General features: G+C 40.4%; 1 protein-coding gene across 3 annotated transcripts in view; it reads right to left on the bottom strand.

The window, feature by feature from the left end:
* Positions 1 to 24,274, bottom strand: part of si:ch211-106a19.1 (PH_OSBP_ORP4 and Oxysterol_BP domain-containing protein) — a 63,688-nt gene that overhangs the window by 25,792 nt on the left and 13,622 nt on the right. The window contains exon 1 of one of the 3 annotated variants that reach the window (XM_036143703.1): positions 13,621 to 13,700. The exons of the other annotated variants lie outside the window; for them this stretch is intronic. Within the exon in view, the coding sequence (XP_035999596.1) occupies positions 13,621 to 13,699 (79 nt within the window). The 5' untranslated portion in view covers position 13,700. Of the gene's footprint in view, positions 1 to 13,620; positions 13,701 to 24,274 lie in introns of those variants that run through there. 3 annotated transcript variants of the gene reach the window in all.

Below are 24,274 nucleotides of genomic sequence, written 5' to 3'. Positions count from 1 at the left end.
CATGGTGAACAGCCAGCCTCATAAAGACCGCGGATCACAGCTGACAGGTCAGGGATAAAGTTCTGGTAAAGTTTAAAGCGGGGTTAGGCTGTAAACATACATCCCAAGCGTTGAACATCTCATAGAGCCCTGGTTAATCCATCATGGGCAAATAGAAAGAACATGGTGCAACTCATGCAAACACAAACATTCTTAACTAGTGTTATCAAAATAATCTTTATTTCAACATAATCATTAATTAAACAAATGAATTCTTCAAAGATACTCACAGGCATCGAAATCAAAACCCCCTGGGATATTTTGATTTCCCCAAACGGAAGCACGGCTTCACAAAGCAGCGCTTCAGACACACAGGCGCTCAGCCCGTCCCCTGCAGAGCCTCATCTGAACAATAATGATTGAATCAAAAGAGCGAGCTGCTGCCAAACGTTTAATACTCTGGTGACACGGCAAGTAAGTCAGGAGAAGGAGATTGCAACCCTCCTTAATCAAGAAGGCTGGTCTAGCACAACAAAAACCCTAGCAGAGACAGACACTCTGGTGTTTGAGAGGAATTTGACAAGTTTAGTGATGCTCCTGCATCGAATGAGTAAAAATGTTGGACGCCACGCACCAACGTTGGCTCTTTAAATATAAAAACTTACTAATAGCCTCGTTACGTTTACACATCAGTTGGGGTTTTCCCCACCAGACACCAACTGTACTGCTTAGGCCTTTTGTGGGTACGAATTAATGCAGAAAATGTCCGGCAACGACAGGCATCTCCATCAGGTACCAAATGCGGGAGAGGCAGAATAGCCAGCACGCTCCCCTGCATTATGCCTCTGCTCAGTTGTAAAGGGATTAGCTGCTAATGTACCTAATAATAAAAACAAGGTAAATGTTAACGGTGGACCCAGACTGACGCTGACATTCAGAGCAACAACAAGGCAGAACCTGTAGCAATCTACCCGGCCGACTGCAGTTTATTACCAGCGATGATGCAAAATCCCTAAAAACACAAACACTGACCAGGGCTGCAACTGAATTTGTTTGCATGGACCAGATCCATATTTACACAGTAAAAAAAAATTATACATTTTCTACTCAGCTGCACAGCTGAATCCAAGGTACTTACATCTATAAAGGCTGTTACCTCTACTACTAAATGCTGTTCAGGGAAGAGATATATTAGTTATTAGAGTAATATTTTCTGCTCTATAACCTAAAACCACACACCTAAATGCCTAAAGGCATTTGAGTCGATGGTTTTAACATGAGAAAACGTGAAAAAGTTCAAAGGGTGTAAAACCATTGGGAAGGTATTGCATGAGTTTGACAGCATTTATCTTGTCGTTATCAGTAGACAGCATAATTAATAAAATAATAATCAACAATTATTGCATGTATGCTTCTTTTGCTTTATGGATCAATTAAAAACATTCTTAACAACTACCCAGTGACATGGTGTAGAATTTTATGCAGAAATGAATTTGTGATAAATCCTAACGATGTTAGTAATACCCTGTTTTGTTTGTTAATCTAACCTTAGGCTTATCTGTTTAGCTTTGATGATACACATCTGCCCACGAAGTCCAACTCTTGCTGATTCACAAAGAAAAACTGTACCACAGAGAGAAGGGAGCAGAAAAATATCTCACCATGTTTGCATTCCTGGGCATCCATTTTCAGCCAAAGGTAACCCGAGTTCATTGACTAACAAGCAGCGCAAGCACACTAAACTAAACCCTGTGGTGCCCTAAGCTGTCAAACAGACTTTCAGAGACACACAACGACCAGGCCACAAGAGAAAATACAAATGAATAAACAATCCGGCCGAGGATCGGCGCAGCAGCTCTCCATCAACAACAGAAGCCAACCTGGATTTGAAAAGGAGACCACGAATCCACCTCGCAGGCCAAGAGATGACGAAGAATCACATCACACAGAACTGCAATATAGTCACTGACGTAAAAGTAGTGGGAGAGATAAAAGAAGGCCGAATACATCAAGGAGTTGTCTGCTGGGGACGTGATCCGATTCAAGCGCAAGAAAGGACGGCGGGCAGCAAAAGAGATGATCTGAGAATGCCGGAGAGGCTAACAGAATCAGCCTTTAATCAGAGAAGCATGACTACGGCAGAACGGCTGCAGGTTTGTTGGCCAGTTAGCGGGGTCAAGAATTCCCTTCCACAAGAAAACAATTATCTCCCCCTTAATACAATCTGATTGCATAAATGAGACATTCAAAATTTGATAAAATACTCTTACTGGTTCTGTACAGATGTCTCTCTGATCTGTTTAGTCAAGAAAGGTCTGAGTAGGAAAGCAAGGCGTTAAATTTACCAGACTGTCTCCAATCTTCCCCTATGGTGATGAGATATGGAGCAGAAGGAGATTTCAGATACACAATCCTGAAATGAGTTCTGTTAGCTGGGTCAGTAAAACCAAACATGAGAGGTAGGGTGATCGGTAGATTGGTGATAGGGCGAAGAGCTCGTTTGCATGGAGGGAGACTCAGAGTGAAGTTCTTGCTTCTCTTTATCAAAAGGAATTCGTTGAGGTGCTTTGGGCATTTTGATCTACTGGGAGTGCTCTCCGCCATGTTGCTCCAACATGCTGCTCTGACGGTGGCATTTTTGGGCAGGGAGGGGCTAAGCCCTGAGTGGCAGCTGTTCACATGCACATACCTGCATGATCACGTGCGGCCGGCCCGGCTATGTAAACAAGAGAGTGGAGAACAACACAGAGAGATGTGGTGTGACATCAGACCATAGTCCATCTGAAATATTACCTTTAGTTCTTCACATCACAATTTATTTGTTGTTTCTATCTAAAATAATGAACATTTGCTTACTCCCCCTTTAAATTACATTTTCTTTTGGCTCCACATTGTAATGAGGAGTACTTCCTTTCATAAATAAAAGGTCATGTGTACCAAAGCAAATCTGCTCAACAGCAGCTTTTGCTTATAGATTGTCAGCCTTAAGACGACTTTAGTTTCCACATAAATAAGGTTTTGAGGAACTGGCTACTAACTCCTCTAAAAAAAAGACTCAGTACATAAAGCTTTTTAAAATTATGTCAGAAATACTATTTCTGCAATACTCTCTTAGTTCACTTAGCTGGATCTATAATAGCATCGACAAAATGCCAAGCACCACCTGACTAGCCTGTCTATTAAAGAGGAAGGACATTTAAAAATCTTTAAACATCAGCAGTATATTCCCCTTCGTAGAAAATTTTTATATCAGCTTTAAAACAAACTTTGAATAACTAACTTGTCTGTTTATGGTAGTTAATTTATCTTAAGGCTATGTCTCATTTCCAAGCCATTTGTTCACAGCAGCAGATGGATGGATTTCATACCAAAGTCAATGTCGAAAGACAAGGACAGAAGCCCATTAACACACTAGCCATGCCTCAAGGTTACATTACCTCCCCCCTGCCCGCACAGCCCAACCCCTCCAAGAACACTCAATGGAAACACATGAGCAAGCCACTTTCCTGTTATCAGCTGGTGTGTGCATCCCGTCACATTGACTTGTAACCTGTATGTTTTAGACATAAAAACATGAAAAAAGATTTCCCTGTATAGTCCCACAAAGGGAAAATTTTGTCTCTGCTTTTAACCCATCCCTCAGGGAGCACAGGGCTGCCTACACTGAGTGGCGCCCGGGGAGCAATCTGGAGCCAAGTGTCCTGCTTAGGGACCCATAGTGGCAGTCTGCAGAGATCAAACCGGGTACTTGCAACATTTCTCAGCTCTAACCACTAGGCCACCACATCCACATAAAACGAGCAGTATGTAATATAGCATGCATAAACCTAGATAAGCATGTATATGTATATAATAGCCATACGGATCCACACAAAGTATAAAACACAATTAAAGGCAACCTCAGACACAGTTGTTTCAGGGTGCAGCAGCATAGTGACTGAGAGCACCCTTCCCAGACCTTAACGTCATTCACGGAACAACCAATAGGCCTTCATCTTCTGATCCGAGAGACCAGATCGGGTCAGAGATAGTAAAGAAGTCAGATGTGTATGGTAAAAAGAGTTTTAAAAGCTATTCTGAAATCAACCAAGAGCTACTGAAGTGAATTTGTCAATGAAGCAATTTGGACTATCCTGCAAACTGCATTACAGCAGCCATATTCCCCATCTACCACACTGTGAACTGGATGTATTGTTGCACCCTGTAAGCTGCAAGAGTATTAGAGCCAACAAGTACAGGTACAAGTCCCTGCTCCCCACAAGCCTGCTGCAATTAACAATTATAGGTCAATAATAATTAAGATCATTTTGATCATGTGTGGATATTCTTCCTGACTAGCTCAAATCAGCTATAAAACAACAGTTCTACAACGCTGATAAAAATGCTGAAATGTTTGTGTTGTTTGTAATAAATGAATAATGTTAACAGCCCATAATGGTCTTAAGACCAGCTCCCCAAAACCTTCTTTCTAAATGTTTGCTCAAAATCACAAGCTTAAATCTAATCACATTTTATTCAGTAATTACAAACTCCATGAAGCCCCTTGTTTGCTGATCCTCCCCGCTTGTTTAGAAAGCTTGTGGCAAAGGAATAGATGTGCATATGGTTTAAAGCTGGCCCAATCAATGCTGTTTAGATAGCCCTTTTACTTTGCAATCTGGTTAATAATTTATGAAAACCATCAGGATATAATACAAGTACAGAATATCAATATTTATAACCACTTTCATAAGGTAAAACAATCTGCTGTATTTTCATAGTTGTAAAATATGTAAGATCAATTATAAATCAATCTATTTTAGCAGCAGACTGCAACAGGTACAATTTCAGAGCATAAAAGCACCCATTCTGCAACTTAACAGTGTATTAAATCTTTTGCTCCTTCCTTATTAGTCACCTGCACTCTTACTCGAACATTTCTGAATCCAGGTAATAAGCAGGAGAAGAGGGAGCAGGAACATGTAATTGGCTGCAGAGCAGTCTGCTATGTCACTGTCAGGGTTTGTCTCTTTGCTAGTCCCAGAAGACAGGCTGTCAGATCAGTGGAGCAAGGCCCCTCTCTGACAGCATGTCACCCTGTTGGCAGAAAGAGAAGGACGAAGAGCACACAGGCACATGGGAGAGATGTAGGCTACTGCCCATTTGGTTTTAAAAGTGTATCTAAACTCACTACCATCCCTAATTTTAAGGACAGACAAATGTCTGGCATTTCCCTTTGCTCCTAGCTAGTGTTTACTGTAGTCACAATGCATAGCTTTAGCAACAAAAAGAGCCTCTATGTTCTCTGGAGTTAGCTTAACATGAAAATTATATTTGCCTCAAATGCCTTGGCTCTCTAGAGAATCAATTTTGTATCAAAAAAATAAAATAAAAAATGTTGGACGAAGTCTACCACTGTCCTAAGCTCCAGTTAACCACTTAAGGGCCCTGATCCACTAGCATTAATTTCACGACTGCCATTAGCTCCCGTTTTGTACATCACCTGGGACTGATCTCTGCTTCATTTCAGCATATGATTTACAAAGCACACAATGCTAATGATACACCAGCCCTAACAGCCCCATCAGATCCAGCATGACCGACTAACTTGCTCTGTTGCATTAAAAATTACTCATTTAGAAGTGAACAAGCTCTTTGTAGACTCAGGGTGAGAAATGTGAGGTTTTCTTTTTAAATTACGTAGATATGCAAACTCTGAACTACTACTTTTTCCACCTGCAAAAGGCAGAATCCTTCAGTGAATACATGCCAAAGTGTTTTACAAGCACAATTTACCCAATGAAGCAGACACACATATATTCAACCAAGGACTTTTCTTGTAAGAAACATGCATTTAAACACTGGTGACTGCCACCAGTGCCCTAATGCTTCTATCCTCCAATGGTGAAACACCTGATTCTTGCAGGGTTTTGCCCAGGGCGTCTTGTTCACATGGGCTGAGGTAACCAGTTAAAGCCGGGCACCCTGCTATCACTTGATAAACACTGGACCTTTCTGAGCTACAGACGCTGCTAAACAACGACTGCATGATCACCAGTGTAGAAAAATAACTTGCATTTCGACTCTGACAGGATGTAATATGTCCAAACGCCACACAGAAACACCCACGTCATTCATCGAGTTATAGCCATTAAATAGATTTAAATGACTGCATAGACAGTCATTTCGCAAGGATTTCTAGGAAAGACCATTTACAGTAATAGTTTTCGTCGCAGACAGCAAAGACTGAAAGGACGGCAGAATATGCACTGTGTAAGTACAGGGGGGGAAATGAGAAGCACGTTAGAAGCAGTAGAGGGATGCTTCCCAGGGGGTGGAAGTGTAATCCTGTGCCTGTAATTGCTGGCAGACTCCATACCTCCCCTGAGATGCATCACAAGGAGACAAACCGAGGAGACATCAGGTTTTACCAAGTAATATGGCGCGCTCGACTCTCCTCAGCCAAATGAGGAACGGCACCGTGCAACTTATCACTGTCCCAAAAGTTTCGACGTTGCAGCTCTGGCGGTGTATCTAATCCAACGCACACAGAAACAACCAAACAAAAGAGAAGATTAACACCCCACTGCAGCAACTGAGCGGTGAGTTTTAATTCAGCGGCAATGTGCTGTGATAGACAAAAAGAGAGCGCAGTCTGACTCATGGGTCTTTATACTCAGCTACGCTGGATTCATTTGAAAAACATTCAGCTGGGTCAATCTTAGGGAGTGATTAGCTTTGGCTTACTGCAGCGCTCAGACTGAAGGTTGAGGTCATCAGTTGCTCCAAACCCTAATAGTACGAAACCAGCTCCTCCACACATTTTGGTAGTAATGTCGGAATAATACTGCAACAGTGAAAACGTCATTTATTTTGGAGAGAGTAACAAGCAAAACGTATATATTTTTGTTCAGCATATAAAGCACAGCGTGGACAATTCTTCAATATCTGAATAATAAAATTGCAATAGACTAAATCATCCTTCAAACTAAGAGGTAGTGGATATCCATCCATCCATCCATCCATCCATCCATCCATCCATCCCTTTGCTGGGGTATAACCTCATATCAGAAAATATCATGTTTAATCCAATACATTGTGCTTTAAAAGTGCATCGGCATGATTTTACAAAAAATATCTCCCTTCAAAAACCATCAATAGATAAATGCAGTAGAACAGTACATTGATATGTGTGGTTGTGACAAAAAGAGCAAAAGTTTAATAGCCGTCACTACAAAGCGCTGTAGTTCTGTCCCCGACATTGGCTTTGGGGGACAAAAGGACAATATTTATGTAACATAATGCATCCTTTGTCAAATAGTTTAGCTTTCCTATCTCACTATATAGTAATCTTCAGGTAATGCATGTTCTGAACTGGGGCTGTGCGATACCAGAAAATAATGTGGAGGCAATCAGTAGTGATAGATGCACATTTTCCAAACTCATTTCTTTGCCATTCGTCATTACAATGCGCCCCAAACTCTCCTTTAGCACCTCTGGCTCTGCTAACTCTGTCAGGTGGGAGCACCCACATGAGCAAGATCTCCCCAACAGGCTGAATGTATTATTGGGATGAACAAATGAATACATAACGCTTAGAATATTAAAACAGGAAAATCAATGCGTTCCATTTGGTCCGGGGTAACAGTCAGAGGAAAGGCTCCGTTCACACCTGGCACTAACATGCATCCTGAGTGGTCTCACCATTTCCAGGAAAAGCTAAATACAGGTATAGATGCAACAAGATCCCCTGAGGACAGTTTTCTTCAGAGCGCTGTCAGAAGTGGCTTGGGACGCTTAGCCTGAACACAGTCTGCACTGAGACACAAGATCCGTGACTCTTTTCCAGCAGCAGAGTTATTACCTGGACTGCTCATGGTAAAATAACAATAATAATAATAATGTTCCAAAAAAAGAGCTTATTGAAAATTGTGGCAAAACAGCTTTGGAAAATAATAATCTAAATATTTGCTTTTATTGGATAAAAAGTTAGTTTCTTCACCAGCTGGAATTTTATTAATCACTGAATTTGGGTAAGTGACTTTATGATAAGTGGCTCTTCTTAATGTTTCTGTAGCTGACTGCAGCCTCTCCTGTCATTGCATTATAACAATAGAATAAAATATGTAGAGAGTGATAATATCTCATGAAACAGTTGATCGCTGACTACAGCATCTGATAGGCTGGTAATTAATGATGTCCATGTATTAAAATCTTACCAGTCTCAATAAAATATATCTCATCTATCTCAAGGGTAATTCTTTGGACTATTCAGTGAGCACCAAATGCATATGCTTCAACTGTGATTACATAAGATCCAGTCTTATTAAACTCAATAACTCTCACATAAGGAGTCTCAATAACGTATTTCAATTACTAAATAAATCAAGAAACGAAAGCAGACCCTAAAACAATGGTAACACTAACTACTTAAGGAGAAATCCTGAAAGGATTTCAGCATGAACATTCAGAGTACTGCTAGCTAATGAACAATTTGCCTTTATAAAACAAAGTCTCCTTCCCTGAAAGGTAAACTCAAGGTTTGCAAACATTATTTGGTCCTGTAAACATCTGTCTTAAGGCTAAAGTTTGGAGGCGTGCAGAAAGGGGTATTCAGGTCTGGCAAGAACTGACACCCAAAAACAACAGCAGATAAACTCTCGGCTTTTGTCGGGTTGTGTCACCTTTCAACGAACCAAACTAGATCCTTGGCCCTGCTGTTCTGAACATCCCGCTCCTCAGGTCGGTGGACGGGAAAATCTGTGAAAAACCTATGTGACCCGGTCTCATTCTGCCACTGCTATGCCAAGTGAAAGTTGGCACTGGCAGGGTTCCTCTCCTAGGAATTCAGCACCATGCCAAGTAATCTCATTCAGTAAGCTGCTTTGTGGTCTCTAGAGCAGGAGCGTGAAGGCAAAACAAAAACAACAGGCTTGGTGGAACATCAAAGAATGCTTTGGTCAGTCCGGTTTGACCAATTCTTGTTAGTCTTGACAAAGTTCTGCTTCCCTTAGTGTCAGTCCACCCTTGTCTCTAGCTCTCCCTTCACCTGACTCAGAACTGACCAGCACAGCGCTTCATCGTTTGAAGGAAAAAAAAATATTTTAGCTCACAGTATTGTCATGATAAAGGTCTTTTTCATTGCCAACGTGCCATTTGCCTGCAACAAGGTCAGATTCCAGTCAAACTTCTAACACTACAAATTATTTATGCAATGCACAACATTGCTTTAGATGTGAAATCCCGTCACACATAACAGGGTAAATTAATAGAGCTACGCAAGCGAGCCCCCAGCTGTTTGCTGTACAGGTTAAAATCTATGTCCACTGTCCTAGATTATTTGTTCTCTGATTCCACTCTTGTATTAGTTTGTTCTACCGCATTGACAAACCTATAAAAGGTTGTAGTAAAAATAAGTCAATAAACATAATTTAAGAGACTGAATGCATGTTTGATGTTATAGAAACACCTACAGACCTGTTGTTGCTCAGAGGACAGCCCAGTCTGTGACGGGTACATCGCTGCTGCCAAGTTAAAGGCCTTTCTCCTTTGGCTTCAGAACCCCAGCACACTCATCCCCATCGTCTTGCCAGAAGCCATCCGTGAAAAGAGTGCTCGTGGTTGTGTAATTGACATTAAACTATGATTTGTAATGGGCTAAATTAACACCCCTCACTGGCCAAATGGGGTGGTGGGTGAATTTGATCAACCCACAAACCATACTGATGGATTGGAAGTGGAGCAGCAATTTGACCAACTGACTTGTTGGGGGGTGGGGGGGGGGGGGGGGGGGGGCATGGTAGCGGTGCATCTGAGCTGCCAGATGGCTCCTGCAAAAACCATTATCAGTAGAAGAAGAACTGAACAGTTTGTGGTTAATTTTTGTGTAAAACGGTTGGCAAAAACGATCAAACATTTTCAACAGTAGGCGAGGGATCAACCTAAAGGAAATGGCTGCTTTTTCTAATAATAAGCGTGAAACAACTGGCAGTATTAAGGTGCCCGACTGTCTAGATTTTGAAATAAGCAACCTTTCAATGTTCCGTTTCCAGTGTCACTTTTGTAGCCAAAATTTGACAATTTATTAGGCCACAGTTATAACAGAAAAATTCGTTTGCCACTCCAGTGACATGTCACCGAAAGTAAAATTATTTATTAATCATGTTTACATTAATGAGTCTGTTGGTCTTCTAGGCTAAAGTTCAAGCTTTCGATAAAACCTCAAAATGTGAGATAATGCTGCAAGCGCTGCCTATTTAAACTGATCATCCAGGCCAGGGGTCGGCAACCTGCTACTGCCGCATGATCACTACATCCCTGGTCTTGACAGAAGGAAACAAAATTAATGGTTTAATATAGAAATAATTTATTTAGAATTTGTTTTGTTTTTTAAGGATAATTGATTAGGAGTTTGAAATGATATATTAACATTGAATTCTAAAAGGTCTTTAGTAAGTAAGTAAAATTTATTTATATAGCACTTTTCACTGAAAAAAAAAATCACAAAGTGCTTCATGATAAAATACAAATACAAAAAAAAACTGTATACAATGCAATACATAAACAACATTGTAAAACAAGATGGAAACATACAAACAAAACCATAAATAGACTACACGTCTAATTGAAAGCCTGCTTGAATAGCAGCGTCTTCAGTTGCTTTTTAAAAACAACATACAGGAGCAACAGTGGTGCAGGAGTTAGGGAGTTTGTCCTGCAATTGGAAGGTTGCCGGTTAGATCCAACAGTCTCAGTCGTTATGTCCATGAGCAAGACACTTAACCCAAATTGCCTGCTTGTGGTGGTCAGAGGGTCCTGTGGTGGAGATGTATGGCGGCCTCGCCTCTGTCAGTCTGCCCCAGGGCAGCTGTGGCTACTAACATAGCTCACCACCGTCAGGGTGTGAATGTGTGAATGACTGACTGTAGTGTAAAGTGTTTGGGGGTCACTGGACTAGATAAAGCACTATACAAGTACAAGCCATTTACCATTTACAGAAAACTAAAACTAAACTAAATAAGCATCACATCCACGTCTATAGCTGTCGCCTTTACCTGTAAGCGGCTTCTTGAGAGTGCGACCTCCGCAGTAAACTAACCAGGCCAGGGGCCGTAACAATGAATACAAAGAAAATGTCAGAAGAGAACAAAGTTTAACTATGCACAGATAGATTACCTGGCTTCCACTGCCAACTATGCTTGGTATGTGACCAAACAATTAAAAAATGTTTTGTTGAATAACATTTTCAAAACAAGCACTCAGAATTTTCTGAAAAGTGCCCAATTAAAGATGAGTGAAAGAGAGATATTTCAGAACTACAATGGAAAGCAGAAAAGACTAGAGCAAACCTTATTTTAAGAAAGGGATCAACTCTTCAAACTTAACTAAAGCTGCTAGTTTTTGTGGCGGCTCGTGAGATCGTAAGGAGGGGGAAGGCTTTCACAGACAGAGAATACATGAAGGAATCATTTCTAAAAAATAAAAAATAGAGCATCTATTCTCCCAAATCAAAAGCAAACAGAAAATTGTCTAGAAAATTAAAGAAATGCCTCTCTCTGCAAAGACCATGAAGGACAGGACCATCACAATGGCAGCAAACATCAGCAGCAAATTGAGGACATCAATTCAGCTCAAACATGTTCAATTGCGTGTGATGAGTCAAGTGATGAAAGCGGTAATGAGCAGACAGCACTGTTATGCAGAAATGTGAAGTCTGATGGGCCACAGCAAGAACTGATTGAACTCATACTGCTGTAAGGCCAAATGCGGGGACAGGACATTTGTGAGGCTGTTTTAAGTTGTCTAAGAGCCAAAGGAATAAACAGCCCTCTGCTGAGGGGGCACCCAGGATGAGAGCAGAACAGAAGGGCTTTGTGAACTTACTTCAAAAGTAGCTGGATCAAGATCTGATGACATTTCATCGCATCTTGCACCAGGAAGCCACGCGCGTGTGTGGAAGTGATGAACCTCGGGATTAAGACTTAGAACCAAATAACTGAAAACGAGTTAAACCAGCGACAGTTTCGTTCATTGCTGGATGAAGTCGACAGACGCATATTCAGACCTCCTCAACAGAGTTTGGTGGCTGTCAGGGAGCGACGTGTTTTCTTTTTAAGGGCACAGTGCCCTGTAAAAGCCCCCATGCCCTTTGAAGCTTTTCGCATTCTGTCACATAACAAGCAAATATTTCTGTGTATTTCACTGTAGTGCTATGGGACAGGCCAACAGAAGGTTGTCTATAATTGCAAACGGGAAAGAAATAGATATGTGATGTTTCAGTTGTTCTAAACAGGGCTCTGAGTATTTGCATTCAGTGCCTTGGAGTCAGTAGCTTGTGGAACTACTTTCTGATGCAGATGCAGCTCCATGTCGATTATGGAATCTACACCAACACAAAGACTAAAATATTTTTCACACTCTTCACGCAAAAAAAGTAGACTTTAATCTAACACATGCGATTGTAGCTTTGTGTGTATGTTTAGGGTCATTGCCTTCCTGGAAAATGAACTTACGGATTCCCAAGTCTTTCACTGCCTTCAATTGTTCTTTCTTGTCCTACACCCACAAATATTTTGCATGTAGCAAAGATAATTTACATTTGGTTTTATCTGACCATAGTAAGTTTTTCTTCAAGCTGGCAGCAAACTGAAAGTGAGAATCTTTAATGGCTTTCTTTCTGTGCTGGGTTTATTTCTCTCACTCTTCTAAAAAGGCTAGATTTGTATAGCTGTCCCATCATGAGACATTGGATCGTTACAGCTCCTCCAGAGTAGCTGTGTGCTTCCTGACTGGACCGCTGATTAGTTATACTTTGATAAAGCATTAAACTGGTTATACATCGTTTACCTCACAATATTGACAAGAGTTTCCACCACATTAAGAAGAACCAAGTGAGAAAACAAACTGCTACAAGCAAGAAATGGCTGCAGTCGCGCTGAAAATATTTGACTGAACACACGTTTCATCGTTTTTGCAGAAGTAGCAACACACGGACCGGCTTAACTTAAACAAACCCCCATAAAATCCCAGACTGGAGCCCACCGTGACTGGTAAAGCAACATTGATTTGTTCTCAGTAGAATCCTGCGTCGTTAAGTAAATGTGTCCAAGACACTATTTCTTCCGGATAGATCAAGAGAAAGAAACCACTTCGTGATTACCAAACATCCTACAATAGAATATAAAGCACAGGTTCTAGGACCCTGAAATATAAGGCTGTGCACAGCTTCTGACTGCATAATGAAGTCTATGTTCAGAACAAGTGCACACAGATGAACACTGAAAACAACACACTGGCCTGTCACACTCCAGCTCATCCATTCGCAGATGTAAGGAGGAGCGAAAGCCAGGAAGGGAGCGGGAATGAGCATGAATGAGAGAGGCGAGAGGAAAGATGGGAGAGAGCATGCAGTTAAAAAGTGAAAGAGAGGAGACAGGCTGCTCATTTCACACAGAGAGGCACTGCATTGTTAGAGGATGCTGCAGGAGTCTCAGCGTCCATGGCTGACAGGGAGCGGGATGGAGGAGTGACACATTGCTAGAGAAAGAAAGGAAGAAAGAGAGAAACAGCAGGAAGAAACCTGTCTTCAGACACATGGAGAGGATTGTGACAGCTCCATGGCTGTACCTTTAGCTACAGCCATGGAGCCTTCACCATACTGACCCTGGTTGAGTTTACTCAGACACCGCGACTTGCAGAGGGAGCGGATCGTCCTGGGCTCCCAGCAGCTCCGACCCTTCATCCCCCTCTCCGCAGGCCCGATGCAACTACACGCTCGGAGATGCGACGCTGCCCCTGTGCCACTACGTAATCACAGCGAGGGGAGGGCTGAGGCAGTGACTTTCCTTTCCCAGCATTACAGCGTGCACACAAACGCACTCGTGCTCAGTCAAGTACAATGACGTGGGGCCGGATGCACATCACCTCCTCCAAGTCCTTGGTCAAAAACTGAATTCCCTGCCCCGTAGAAACAGACGCGCACAATCCGCATACGCTCAGTCCCAAAGCTCGGCACATTTACAATTCTCCTTCCCATGCTTTGCTGAGTGCAGTGCAGCCTGAGGAGGAAGGGAGGGAGAGGAGCTAAGATGGGACACGGCAGCTAGCAATCATTTCCGACCAACATTTCTTTTTCTCCGTCACCTCCATGTATCTTGGCAGCACTGCCCAACAACCTTAAAGAAAGGGAAGTGGCAAAGAATGTGCAACAAATATGTTTGTTAAACTAGCAGGAGATTCCAGAGCAGCTATAAATGAGAAAAAGATGAAGTCAGAATAGGGATGGAGGAAGGTCAGGAACCAAACCAATCTCTCTGAAATGGCTCTTTATGCTGCTGATGGATGTCTTGCTGCAGTGACATCATGTGTGAATGGGTGTTTAATGCTGATCATCGGCCCTTGACAGATCAATGAAACATGTCAAACGCTGCAGTACAGATCGCCCTGCCTTCAACATCAGAGTGTATGAAGGTTGTTGCCCCAAAATCCCTGCCCAATTTGAAATCCCACAGCGCTCTGCACCAAGGTCACATCTGCCAATTCTATGAGGATTGCAGAAAATAAATGAGACATCAGTTCTAGGCAGGATTCGTTCTTTTCTTTATGGGGCCGGGAAAGGTCTTTGATTCTTAATGTCCATTAGTTCCCCAGACATTAATGAATATTTACGCCCTCGTTTCTAAGGGTCGATATCTTAGGTACATGATTAGTTACACTGTATTTAGTTCACATGGTAAATTTGAGGTATTTGCGTAATGACACATTTTACCATATACCTTTCAATGGATCGCTTAAGAATAATTTTTCTTAAAATTAATTTTTGAAGCCTAAAGCTGCTGTCACACTATTTATTACCTTGCCAGATCAAATGTAAAGTATTTTAAGTAAGTCTAAATGTGGAAAAAAAAGAAGTGTTTTGTGAAACACTGACTTCGTCACATCTTTAGGCATTCGCGTCACTTATTCTACACCCACATTTTACATGTTACCTGTGAATGAATCTAAACTGCTTAGCTGCCTCGGGGCAGAGGAAGTTATCTTTGATGTGAAGTCATTGTCCATTCTTTTCTGTTTCTGGACTCCAGTCTGGGATCTGACATTGGAGTCTTAAATAATAAATAAATAATAATAAATAATTGGTCTCTCATGTTATTAGCATTGAAAGCAAGCCCTTATATACCGTATTTTTTGGACCATAAGGCGTACTAGATTATAAGGCGCACTAAATATATGTGGAATATCACTCCACATCTTCACGTACAGTAGACATCTCTCTCCTGAGAGGAGAGCTATCCGTCTCTGTCGGGAGGAAAGAGTAGTTGGACTACACTGCCCTGTTTCTAACATAAGGCCAAAATTAATGTAACTTTTATATTGAATTAACTTACTAGGTTTATTGTTGCTAGCGCTACTCTGGATGCGGGCTGCCTAAAGGCTCCCATATACCCGGGCGTACTGCGTGCATACCGTGAGCTTGGTGGACTCCACGCTGACTCACCGCGGACGTTCTACCCTTAATAGTCGAGCGTACAATCGCCTACATTTCTTGTGGCAAATTCCTACAATTCCCACATTTTCTGCTAGTGGGAAGAGGCGGCGGAAAAGATGGTAACATGTGTGATTAGCTAGCTGACCACCTAGAGCCGTTTCTTTTCCAGCAGGCTCCCATCTGTCAGTGAGAACAGAGAGGGACTGTGATGCCACACGTCCTTGTGACCGCATGCTTGGAGGAGCTCAGTGTATCAAGCTCAGAGTCACATAGAAAACAGTTTGATGTGAAGATTTCTTGCCTCCGAGAAGTTTATAGTGTGGCACGTAAAAATTTAGTTCTGTCTGCACATACCTGTATGTGCAGAGTCTGCCTAGAGTACGCCTCGTGTATGCGTGGACCTCCGCAGAGTGAACTACACCTGAGTATGTGGGAACCTTTACATGAATGCACTTCTAGTTTAGACATTACGGTCATTCTGGTTTATTCTGGTTTCCACCAGAATAAGAACAACAAAGTGCACAAACTGTGAGTTTGAGGCTTGAGATCACAGATGTTCCTCTCAGCCACAAGCATATTATACTAAATGAGGTTTTCTTTCTCCCGTTTTTCTTTCACCTGCCTTAGAACAAAAGTTGAAATTTAGCTATTGAGCAAATTCCAGAATATTTACATTGCTGTATATTATGTAGAGTTGGACAATACACTGATATTTGAAAAATATTGAGATTTTGGTAAAAGAGATACAAGATGAGCATATATATATTGAGATGATCTGTGTTGTGTTAGAATTATACTTTTATGTATTCCAGCAGGTTATTTTTCAGCTGTTCTTCAAATTCAACTAAACCTGTTTGTTTAAAAAAAATGTGCCTGTGAGACATTTGAGATAAAGCCTTGATTCAGAGATGCCTTTTTATAACTACTTTATGAAAAGAAAAACATATTGAGATATATGCCTAAAAAATATAGAGATATTATCTTTGAAACATATCACCCAGCCCTAATATCATGGGAATATTGATTAATGCCCACTGACCTAATCAAATACATAAATAAATGAAATTAAAAAAACATTAGCTAATGTAGGAGAGACGGAGGACAGCATAATAGAATAGTTGGATTGACAGAAAAATATATAGACAAATTTCTACGCCTGATTGAACACGTTTCATTGACAAATGCATTAATTTAATAAACACAAGTGGCTAATAGGCATTTTTTACAATGTCTTGCCACAATGTGCTGAGTGCACCATGAGCAATCCTACTATACCAAAAAGCAGGCAGGAATAGATTTTAACTGGACATTCAGCAGTTGAAGTAAAACAACGAGACAATGAGAAGTTGTATGTATTATTATGTATTATGGTAAATCAAATCAGAACCGCGCAGAACCCATTTAGCTGCTGACCTAAACGTGCCTTCTGTAATGGCATGTTATCTACCACTGTGCTTATTAATTATAGCTTATTTAAATAGAAGCTATTAGTCATTATTACATGGATAAGGCATAGCATTATGACCACTGATGTGTGCAGTTCCTCTTCTCTGTGAAGACGACCCTGATTTGTTCAGGCATGGACCCCAATAGAGTCTTTTTTTGCACAATATATCCCAGAGATGCTCCGTTAGACTGAACTCTGGGGTATTTGGCTGTATGCACAACAAACCGAGATGAACTGTGCATTCAAAGATCCTTTCTCTGTTCAACCTGTTCAACACTTCAAGCTACATCACCTTGTCTGTGTTTGGACCGCACAGGCCAGCCTTTGCTCTCTACGTGCACCAATAAGCCTGACCGTGCCACTGGTTTCATTGTTTTAGAAAACACTGGACTCTTTAGATGGTGAACACCCCATAAGAGCTGCCGTTTTGGAGATGTTCAGACTCGGATGTCTGGCTCTGATCATTACAATTTGGCCGTTGTCAAGCTTTATCAAATCGTTATGGATTTTTTAAATAAAATTATTTTGGCTTTTACCACCAAATGTTCTCTTGCTGCCTAATGTCGCATCTACTAACAGGTGAAATTCTGAAAATCTAATCAGCATTATTCACTCCAATGGTCAAAAAGTTATGCCTGATCGGAGCAGACAGTATATTTTCATTAACTGGCCTCACTTGTAAGTTGCGTCGGATAAGGGCATCCGCCAAATGCTTTACATAAACCTATTTGAACAGCATAACGGTTGAAGCTTTATTAAATACGGTTAATGGTAAAAAATGGATTTTTGTCTTAAGTAAAGTTAAGGTTTATAAAGGTCATGTCATCTGAAAGACAGTGAGAGGAAGAGAGCGTATTTAAAGACCACAACAGTCTCATTATACCAATTACTGTATTAAGGGGGAACCCAAACACGCAGAGGCTGCACAGCCCGATGCACGGAGCTAATTAAGGCAGTGAGATGGTTTGAGAGCAGGAACTGGTTCATCATGGGAAAAAAAAAAAACCTTTCCAGATGACATTTCAGGGCTCACATTTTAAACCAGCTTCAGCTGCAGAAGGCTAATTTACATGAAGGGACCACATTACGCTCCTGCCTCAATTCCTCAGAGGAGACACAAGACCAAACGGAAGTAAAAACTGGAAATATTAAAAAGGCAAACTGAATTAAAATTCAAGCCTTTAAGTGCACCCTGGCTCCAGAGGTAATAAGAACCTGCTCTGCCAAAAGGGAAGAAAGATTTCTAATTAATCACAAATGCAAGCATTTAGAGCCCCCGATCCTCCATCAGCCTTCGCTGGTCAGGTTGGTATTATCTATATGATTTAGTAATCTTAAACAAGAATTTTATATGAATGAATCTCCACTGCGGAGCAAAAAGGCAGCTTATTCTCTATACACGGGGGCAATGAATCATCCAGCTCTATCAGCAGGTAATGAGTAATGAGTGAAAAACACAAGGCAGAACCTTTGATAGTCCTGCAAGTATCCATCTTTGCTGTTCCTCTCAATTTGACAGAAATACTTTAAAAACATAATAAATCACCTTCACATTATACTTAACATTTTAACAGGAAGTTCAAACAGAATAAAATTACTGAGCAACAGCTCCTTCTGTTGTCTGTGCCACCATTTTTCTCCTCGATGGCTCCAGGTTAGTTTGCCCGTTTACCAGTTCGTACTCCGGTTTCTAAGCCACAGGTGCGTCCAAACTCTCACTTTGTACCATTTAACAAACACATTCGTAATAACGTACTTAAAAAAAACTCCTCGCTGTATTTGCCAAGTTAGGTAAACATTTTGATGAGTTAAATAATTCTGATGATTATGAGATAAATAATCATTAATTGAAAAAAAATAAATCTCATGCATATTCATGCCTAATTGCATATATTATTCTGAAGATTCAATATTTCAACCTAGTTACATAAATTGCGGTTCTGATCATTTGGCACAGACTTATGACAGATTAAGGCACATAATCAAAGCAACATAATTCAGTATGAGCCTCTTGAAAATGGCTCCCATTTTCACTTGAACACCAAAGTACAAATACAAGGTAATTAGAGTCGGCTATTTTGATGTTCATTAAAGAGGCAGCGAAGAGAGGATCCCAAAAATAGCAATGGTTTTTGGAAGCAGAGAAATTTTTCCTCCTTGTGTTTTTGACTGCTTTTTAATAGTTTTGCATTTGACTACCAGGGTCAGCATTACTACGGGTAGCATGCCTGGACCCTACAAGCAGTTACTCTAGGACAGGGTTGCCATACCTTTTAGTCTGTGACCCCCAAAATTACAGCGCTGGAGATTGGCGACCCCCTTTTGACGAATGGGGCATCCTAATACCTAATGGCACTCCGACAGCCATTGGGTATTAGGATGAAATGCTTAAACCCACTGTTAGTTCATTTGATGTTGCAGGGGATCCTGAGTTCCTCCAGGTACACGATACTGTCCGGCTTCATTCGACAAAAGTATGCAGACAGTTCTTTGGAGGATAAAGGAATTGATACCATTGATTGGCCTACACGTTCTCCTGATCTAAACCAAATAGAACATCTCTGGGACATCATGTTTAGGTTCATCCGACTACCAGGTTGCACCTCAGACCCCCGCTGAGCTCAGTGATGCCCTGATCTGGATCTGGGAGGAGTTGCTTCAGGATACCACCTGCCGTGTCATAAGGAGCATGCCTAGACGTTGTCAGGCATGCACACAAGCATGTGGGGGTCATACTAAATACTGAGTACCCTTGTGAGTTGCTTCAGATTAAGCCCTCTGTGAGTTGATAATTACCATCAAATGTTGTGCCAGCCCTTAGTTTCTAACACTTGACCCATTCCACTTCTGTATGGACGTCTATCAGGACGCTTCTTTCCAACTGAGATCTGATGTGTTTTTGAAGCGTTCCTTTCTCTTTTTGTTTTGTGCAGTGTATTACATCTTTAACATGTAAAAATGTATGCCTCATAATGTACATACAGAATCAACAGCAAGGCTAAAGCAAACGTTGCCATGTTCACTGAAAGTTTCAATAATTGATTTTTATATAAATACTTTCAGCTCAGTGTGGGATTTATTACGCATACAATTTAACTAGCCATGGGTCTAAAACTACTGAGGTTTAACAAAGTTATGATTTATAGAAGAACAATAAAGTTCTCTTAGGCTTTAAAGCCGTTTTAATAAGATGTCAGGGATTTTTCTCCCTCTATGCAGCATAGAGTAAGTTGCGTTGCCACTCCCCAACATGTTGCTGAGCACACACACTGCATGTCAGCTGGCTGATATTGCTGCTGCTACTAAATGCACTTAAAGACTCATTTCACAGCTTTAAAAAAAACTGTTGAAAACTGTATCTAAATTTAGCTGGTTATTTTATACAATAAACAGATAATATAAATGGCACATTATGTCTATAACAATCAGAATGTTACATTTAGTATCAGTAGAAATAATTGTTGCTTTTCCATTTTAAGTCAAACAAATTATGAGTAAACATGGCATACATTTTAGCTTACATTTTTTGTTAATATCACGATACAGTGATATATTTTACTTAAGAATAATACTGTGAGAATCTCAGACTGCCCCTTTCCTGATTTAATAGGGTCAAGATCCCGGTTTTCAGAATTTCTCTTCTTTTTTCAGTTCCGCTGAAGGAGGATTATTTCTCCTCAAGAATGCTCAAATAATGACAATACGATCACATCGTTGTGAGCTGTGCTTTAAACTATCGTAGCTTTCAAAAATAAAGCAATAACACTGTTTGATTTTTAAATCTTTGAAATGATACTAATTGGAAAAGATCCATGTGAAAGCACTGAAGCCCACAAGAAAGATTAAAAACAGATTTAAAAAAATGTAAACCTAATTCTGAGCCACCTACATCCCTGCTGATCAATTCACACAATGTTTCAGTAATCTATATTTTAATGACCCCCGGCGTTCTCCATTTTTAACCTTTTGCATCTCGCTGATAAAGCAGAATAACTTTGGGGAGCAAGAGAGATAGAAATTGTGTGTGCACGCAGGGGCACAATGGTGGCTTAATAAGGAGTGCAGGTTCCATGAAGCACATAGAGCTCAGTGTACACACTTGACCCACAGGGAGTAATAAACCTTGTAACAGTGAAGGACAGCATGACAAAACAAGCATAATGCAGATCTGAACAAAGCAAGTCTGAACAAAGCTCTTATGTTTCCTGATTTTTACATTATTTTTTATGTGTAACCAAATCTGTTACTTAGTTTACTATTTCCCACAAGGTGCTATTCACTAGATCTGCTGTAGCGGGCTTGACAAAAAATGTCAAGACAACCTTGCAAAACTAAACAATAGGCAGGACAAATTTTCACTGAATTTCTAAATAATATACAACCCAGCACTTCCAAGTGTTACATGTAGACAATGCCTTTTTGGCTAATCTTGCGACACAATAAAGCAATACTGGCACTCCCATTACAGATGACAACACTGACATTAAAGTACTAAATCGAACTAAAACTGAAAGAGGAAGCAAAAATAAAGTTAATTAAAATTTGTATGGCAAAGTTGACCTGAAAAGCTTTGTTTATCGCACACTATCAGCAATATAATGGAAAGAAAAGCAAAAACAGAAAATAAAAGAACTCAAAGCAACCGAATGAATCTGTTTCCTTGAGGGGAAGATATTTGCAGAGTAACCCCAGCAACACGTGCGCATTAAGGAGTAGTTCTTTATCTGACGGTGGCTGAAAATAGGAAACCCCAGGAAAAATAAAGACAGAAGAAGAGAGGAGTCAAAAATATCAGTGCAGGAGTGGAAAAATCTGAGGCAGCTTCAAGTTAGAGAAAAGTAAAGGCTTTTTGGGAACAGCGAGTTTAATTAGTTTCAGCTGATTAAAATATATAATTAAACAAAAAATAAATAAAAAAAACAACATTAACAACTACAGAGAAACATAGAAAGCAGCTTGTGGGTGGACTCAGTCAGTTGACTGGCTGATTGGACAGTCAGAATCACCAAACACACCACACCTAGGAGCTACCAGTAGGTTCTATCAACTCTCTTCGGTGTGGAAGTGCTTACTGTAAGAAGAAGACTCAAAGTCAACTAGTTCAGTCATAGGTTTCAAAAATGAAGTCAAGGAAAGCCCAAAGGTTTGTATGAAGCTATTTATAAACTATACTTTACTTGTTCATTCTGGGCACTACAACAGAAAGCGAGACTTGAGAGGGTCAGGTAATGATTATTTCGCTCCTTCACCATTTCATACTTTAATGACGTTTTCACACTAGAGCTCTTTTGTGCCCTTTAAATGGACTAAAGTTAATTTCCTCTGAGAGTCCAATTCATTTGGGAGGGTGGAAAAGCTGTGAACTCTGGTGTGGAACAAACAAATGGTCTCTGGTGCTCATGAAAATGGGGTTCTCTGTTCACTAGGAAGGCAACCCTGATGCAGTACACTTCTGGAAGTTAACCAAAGGGAGGAAATAAGGTAGGATGTACAGATATAGATGTGATCTGAAAACGTTCACACCATTGCAACCTCCTGCTCTGCATCTGCGTAACCATAGCAGAGCATCACAATCTCCCCTCTCTGCAATCTTTTTCAGTATAACTGCAATTATCAGAGCAACATGCTAGACGGCTTGCTGCCCCTCCTGCACCTCATACTGGGCAGTTTCTTGTGATATTGCCCCAAGGTAGCAGCTGCTCTAACAACATGACACTGCTCAGGCTTTTTGATCTGCTTTCAAAATGGCAATGTGAAAATTACACCATTTGCCCCCATTTGGGGAACGTTTGTCAATTTGATCCAACTTTTACCTCAGCAGGCTAAATGTTTTACAGTAAAGTTGCACTCCTTTATTTTCAGGAGATTCTAATCCCTCTCAGTTGAAAAAGCTGCTGCTTTAGAAATATTGACAGCCTTTTGAATATCTGACTTAAGTTAAGGGCCTGAAATCTGTAGGTAATACAGATGGATGATGCCGTTTCCAGTAATCAGTGCTGGATGAGATAAATGCTTATATAAGATGCTAAATTCTAAATTATTTTGCATTGTTCTGAAGTACTAGTAAAACCCCATTTCACAGCAATTACTCTCATGCACCCTTTGCTGCGTACATAAATAATTAATGATAAACTAAAGATCTGTAATCAGTCACAAAACTTTGATCGGTGCATCTCAACAAACAGTGATATACTGTTGAGAATATTCTCAGATTGCAATGTAGGACACAGAAAATGGCAAAATCTAAATAATCTATAAATATAGATGTCTGCATGAGAAAATATAACTTTAGTAATTGAATGTATGATTTCAAATAATATTTTTTTTCAGATACAATCAAATGAGATTACAGAGACAAGAAAAGCTAAGTGTGGTTGGAAAACACTAGAAAAACCAAAACCAGGGGGAAAAAAAGAGATACAGTATCACCATTTTTATAATTTTTGGCTGAGCAACTTCTTGGAGAGATGAGCTGTTTGTGATCTGTGCTTGGCTTCAGTTATGTTTGTTATGTTATGAGACTAAATCTCACTTCGAGCTCTTTGTCTTCATCTCACCCGTTATTAAGGACTGGAGCTGACGAAGCAAACCATGCAATGCCAGCACACAATTTTTTGTTCCAGGACAAACAAGGGCAACGATTGAGAACCCAGCAGCAGTTCAACTAATTGAAGAAGATGATAAGAAGCGCACCGTCTGTCATTTCATAACATCCTCTCACGGGCTCCAAAAGTAGCACAACACAGCAGGAGCCCTGTGCCAAAGGCACTACACAGCAGCTGCAGGTCTATCTAGCATGGGAAAACCTGGTATTAAAACAAATCTAAAAAAAATATTAGAAATAATTAATTCCATCAAAGTGTTTTTGTGTAAACGCTAATGGTTAAAATTATATGACAAGAGAGAATATTCCCAAATGATTAAAAAAAAATGAAATACATGCCTTACACATTTCATTTAGCCATCTTTGTCATCATTTTAAGTATACAGTACAGATATGTAAGAGACTTTAGGTCTACATGTACTGTCAGTTGTGTTTTAAAGAGCAATTGTTTTATTATTTCACATTTAAAATCACACAGAGTTTGTATCCACTGCAAAACATCCAAAAAACAAACACCTTATATAGAACAAATGAACAGCAACAGCAATTCAGCTTCTCACTATTCCAGGTGTATACAAAAGCACTAAGCCACTTACAATTGTGAGCTCAACACAAATGGAGAAAAGCTGTATACTTACATGAGATAGACTGACTTATTCATTTCTCTTTCCCCCGAGATTTCTGATGAAGATATAAATACTTTAAGCAAAACAGGAGAGTTTGACAAAGAATAAAGGAAACTCGAAGAAATGAACATGGAGGGATGTAAAACGGAGTA

Source organism: Fundulus heteroclitus, chromosome 12 (assembly GCF_011125445.2).
Source record: "Fundulus heteroclitus isolate FHET01 chromosome 12, MU-UCD_Fhet_4.1, whole genome shotgun sequence".
Classification (NCBI taxonomy): Eukaryota; Metazoa; Chordata; class Actinopteri; order Cyprinodontiformes; family Fundulidae; genus Fundulus; species Fundulus heteroclitus.
This window is presented reverse-complemented; position numbering and strand designations above follow the sequence as displayed.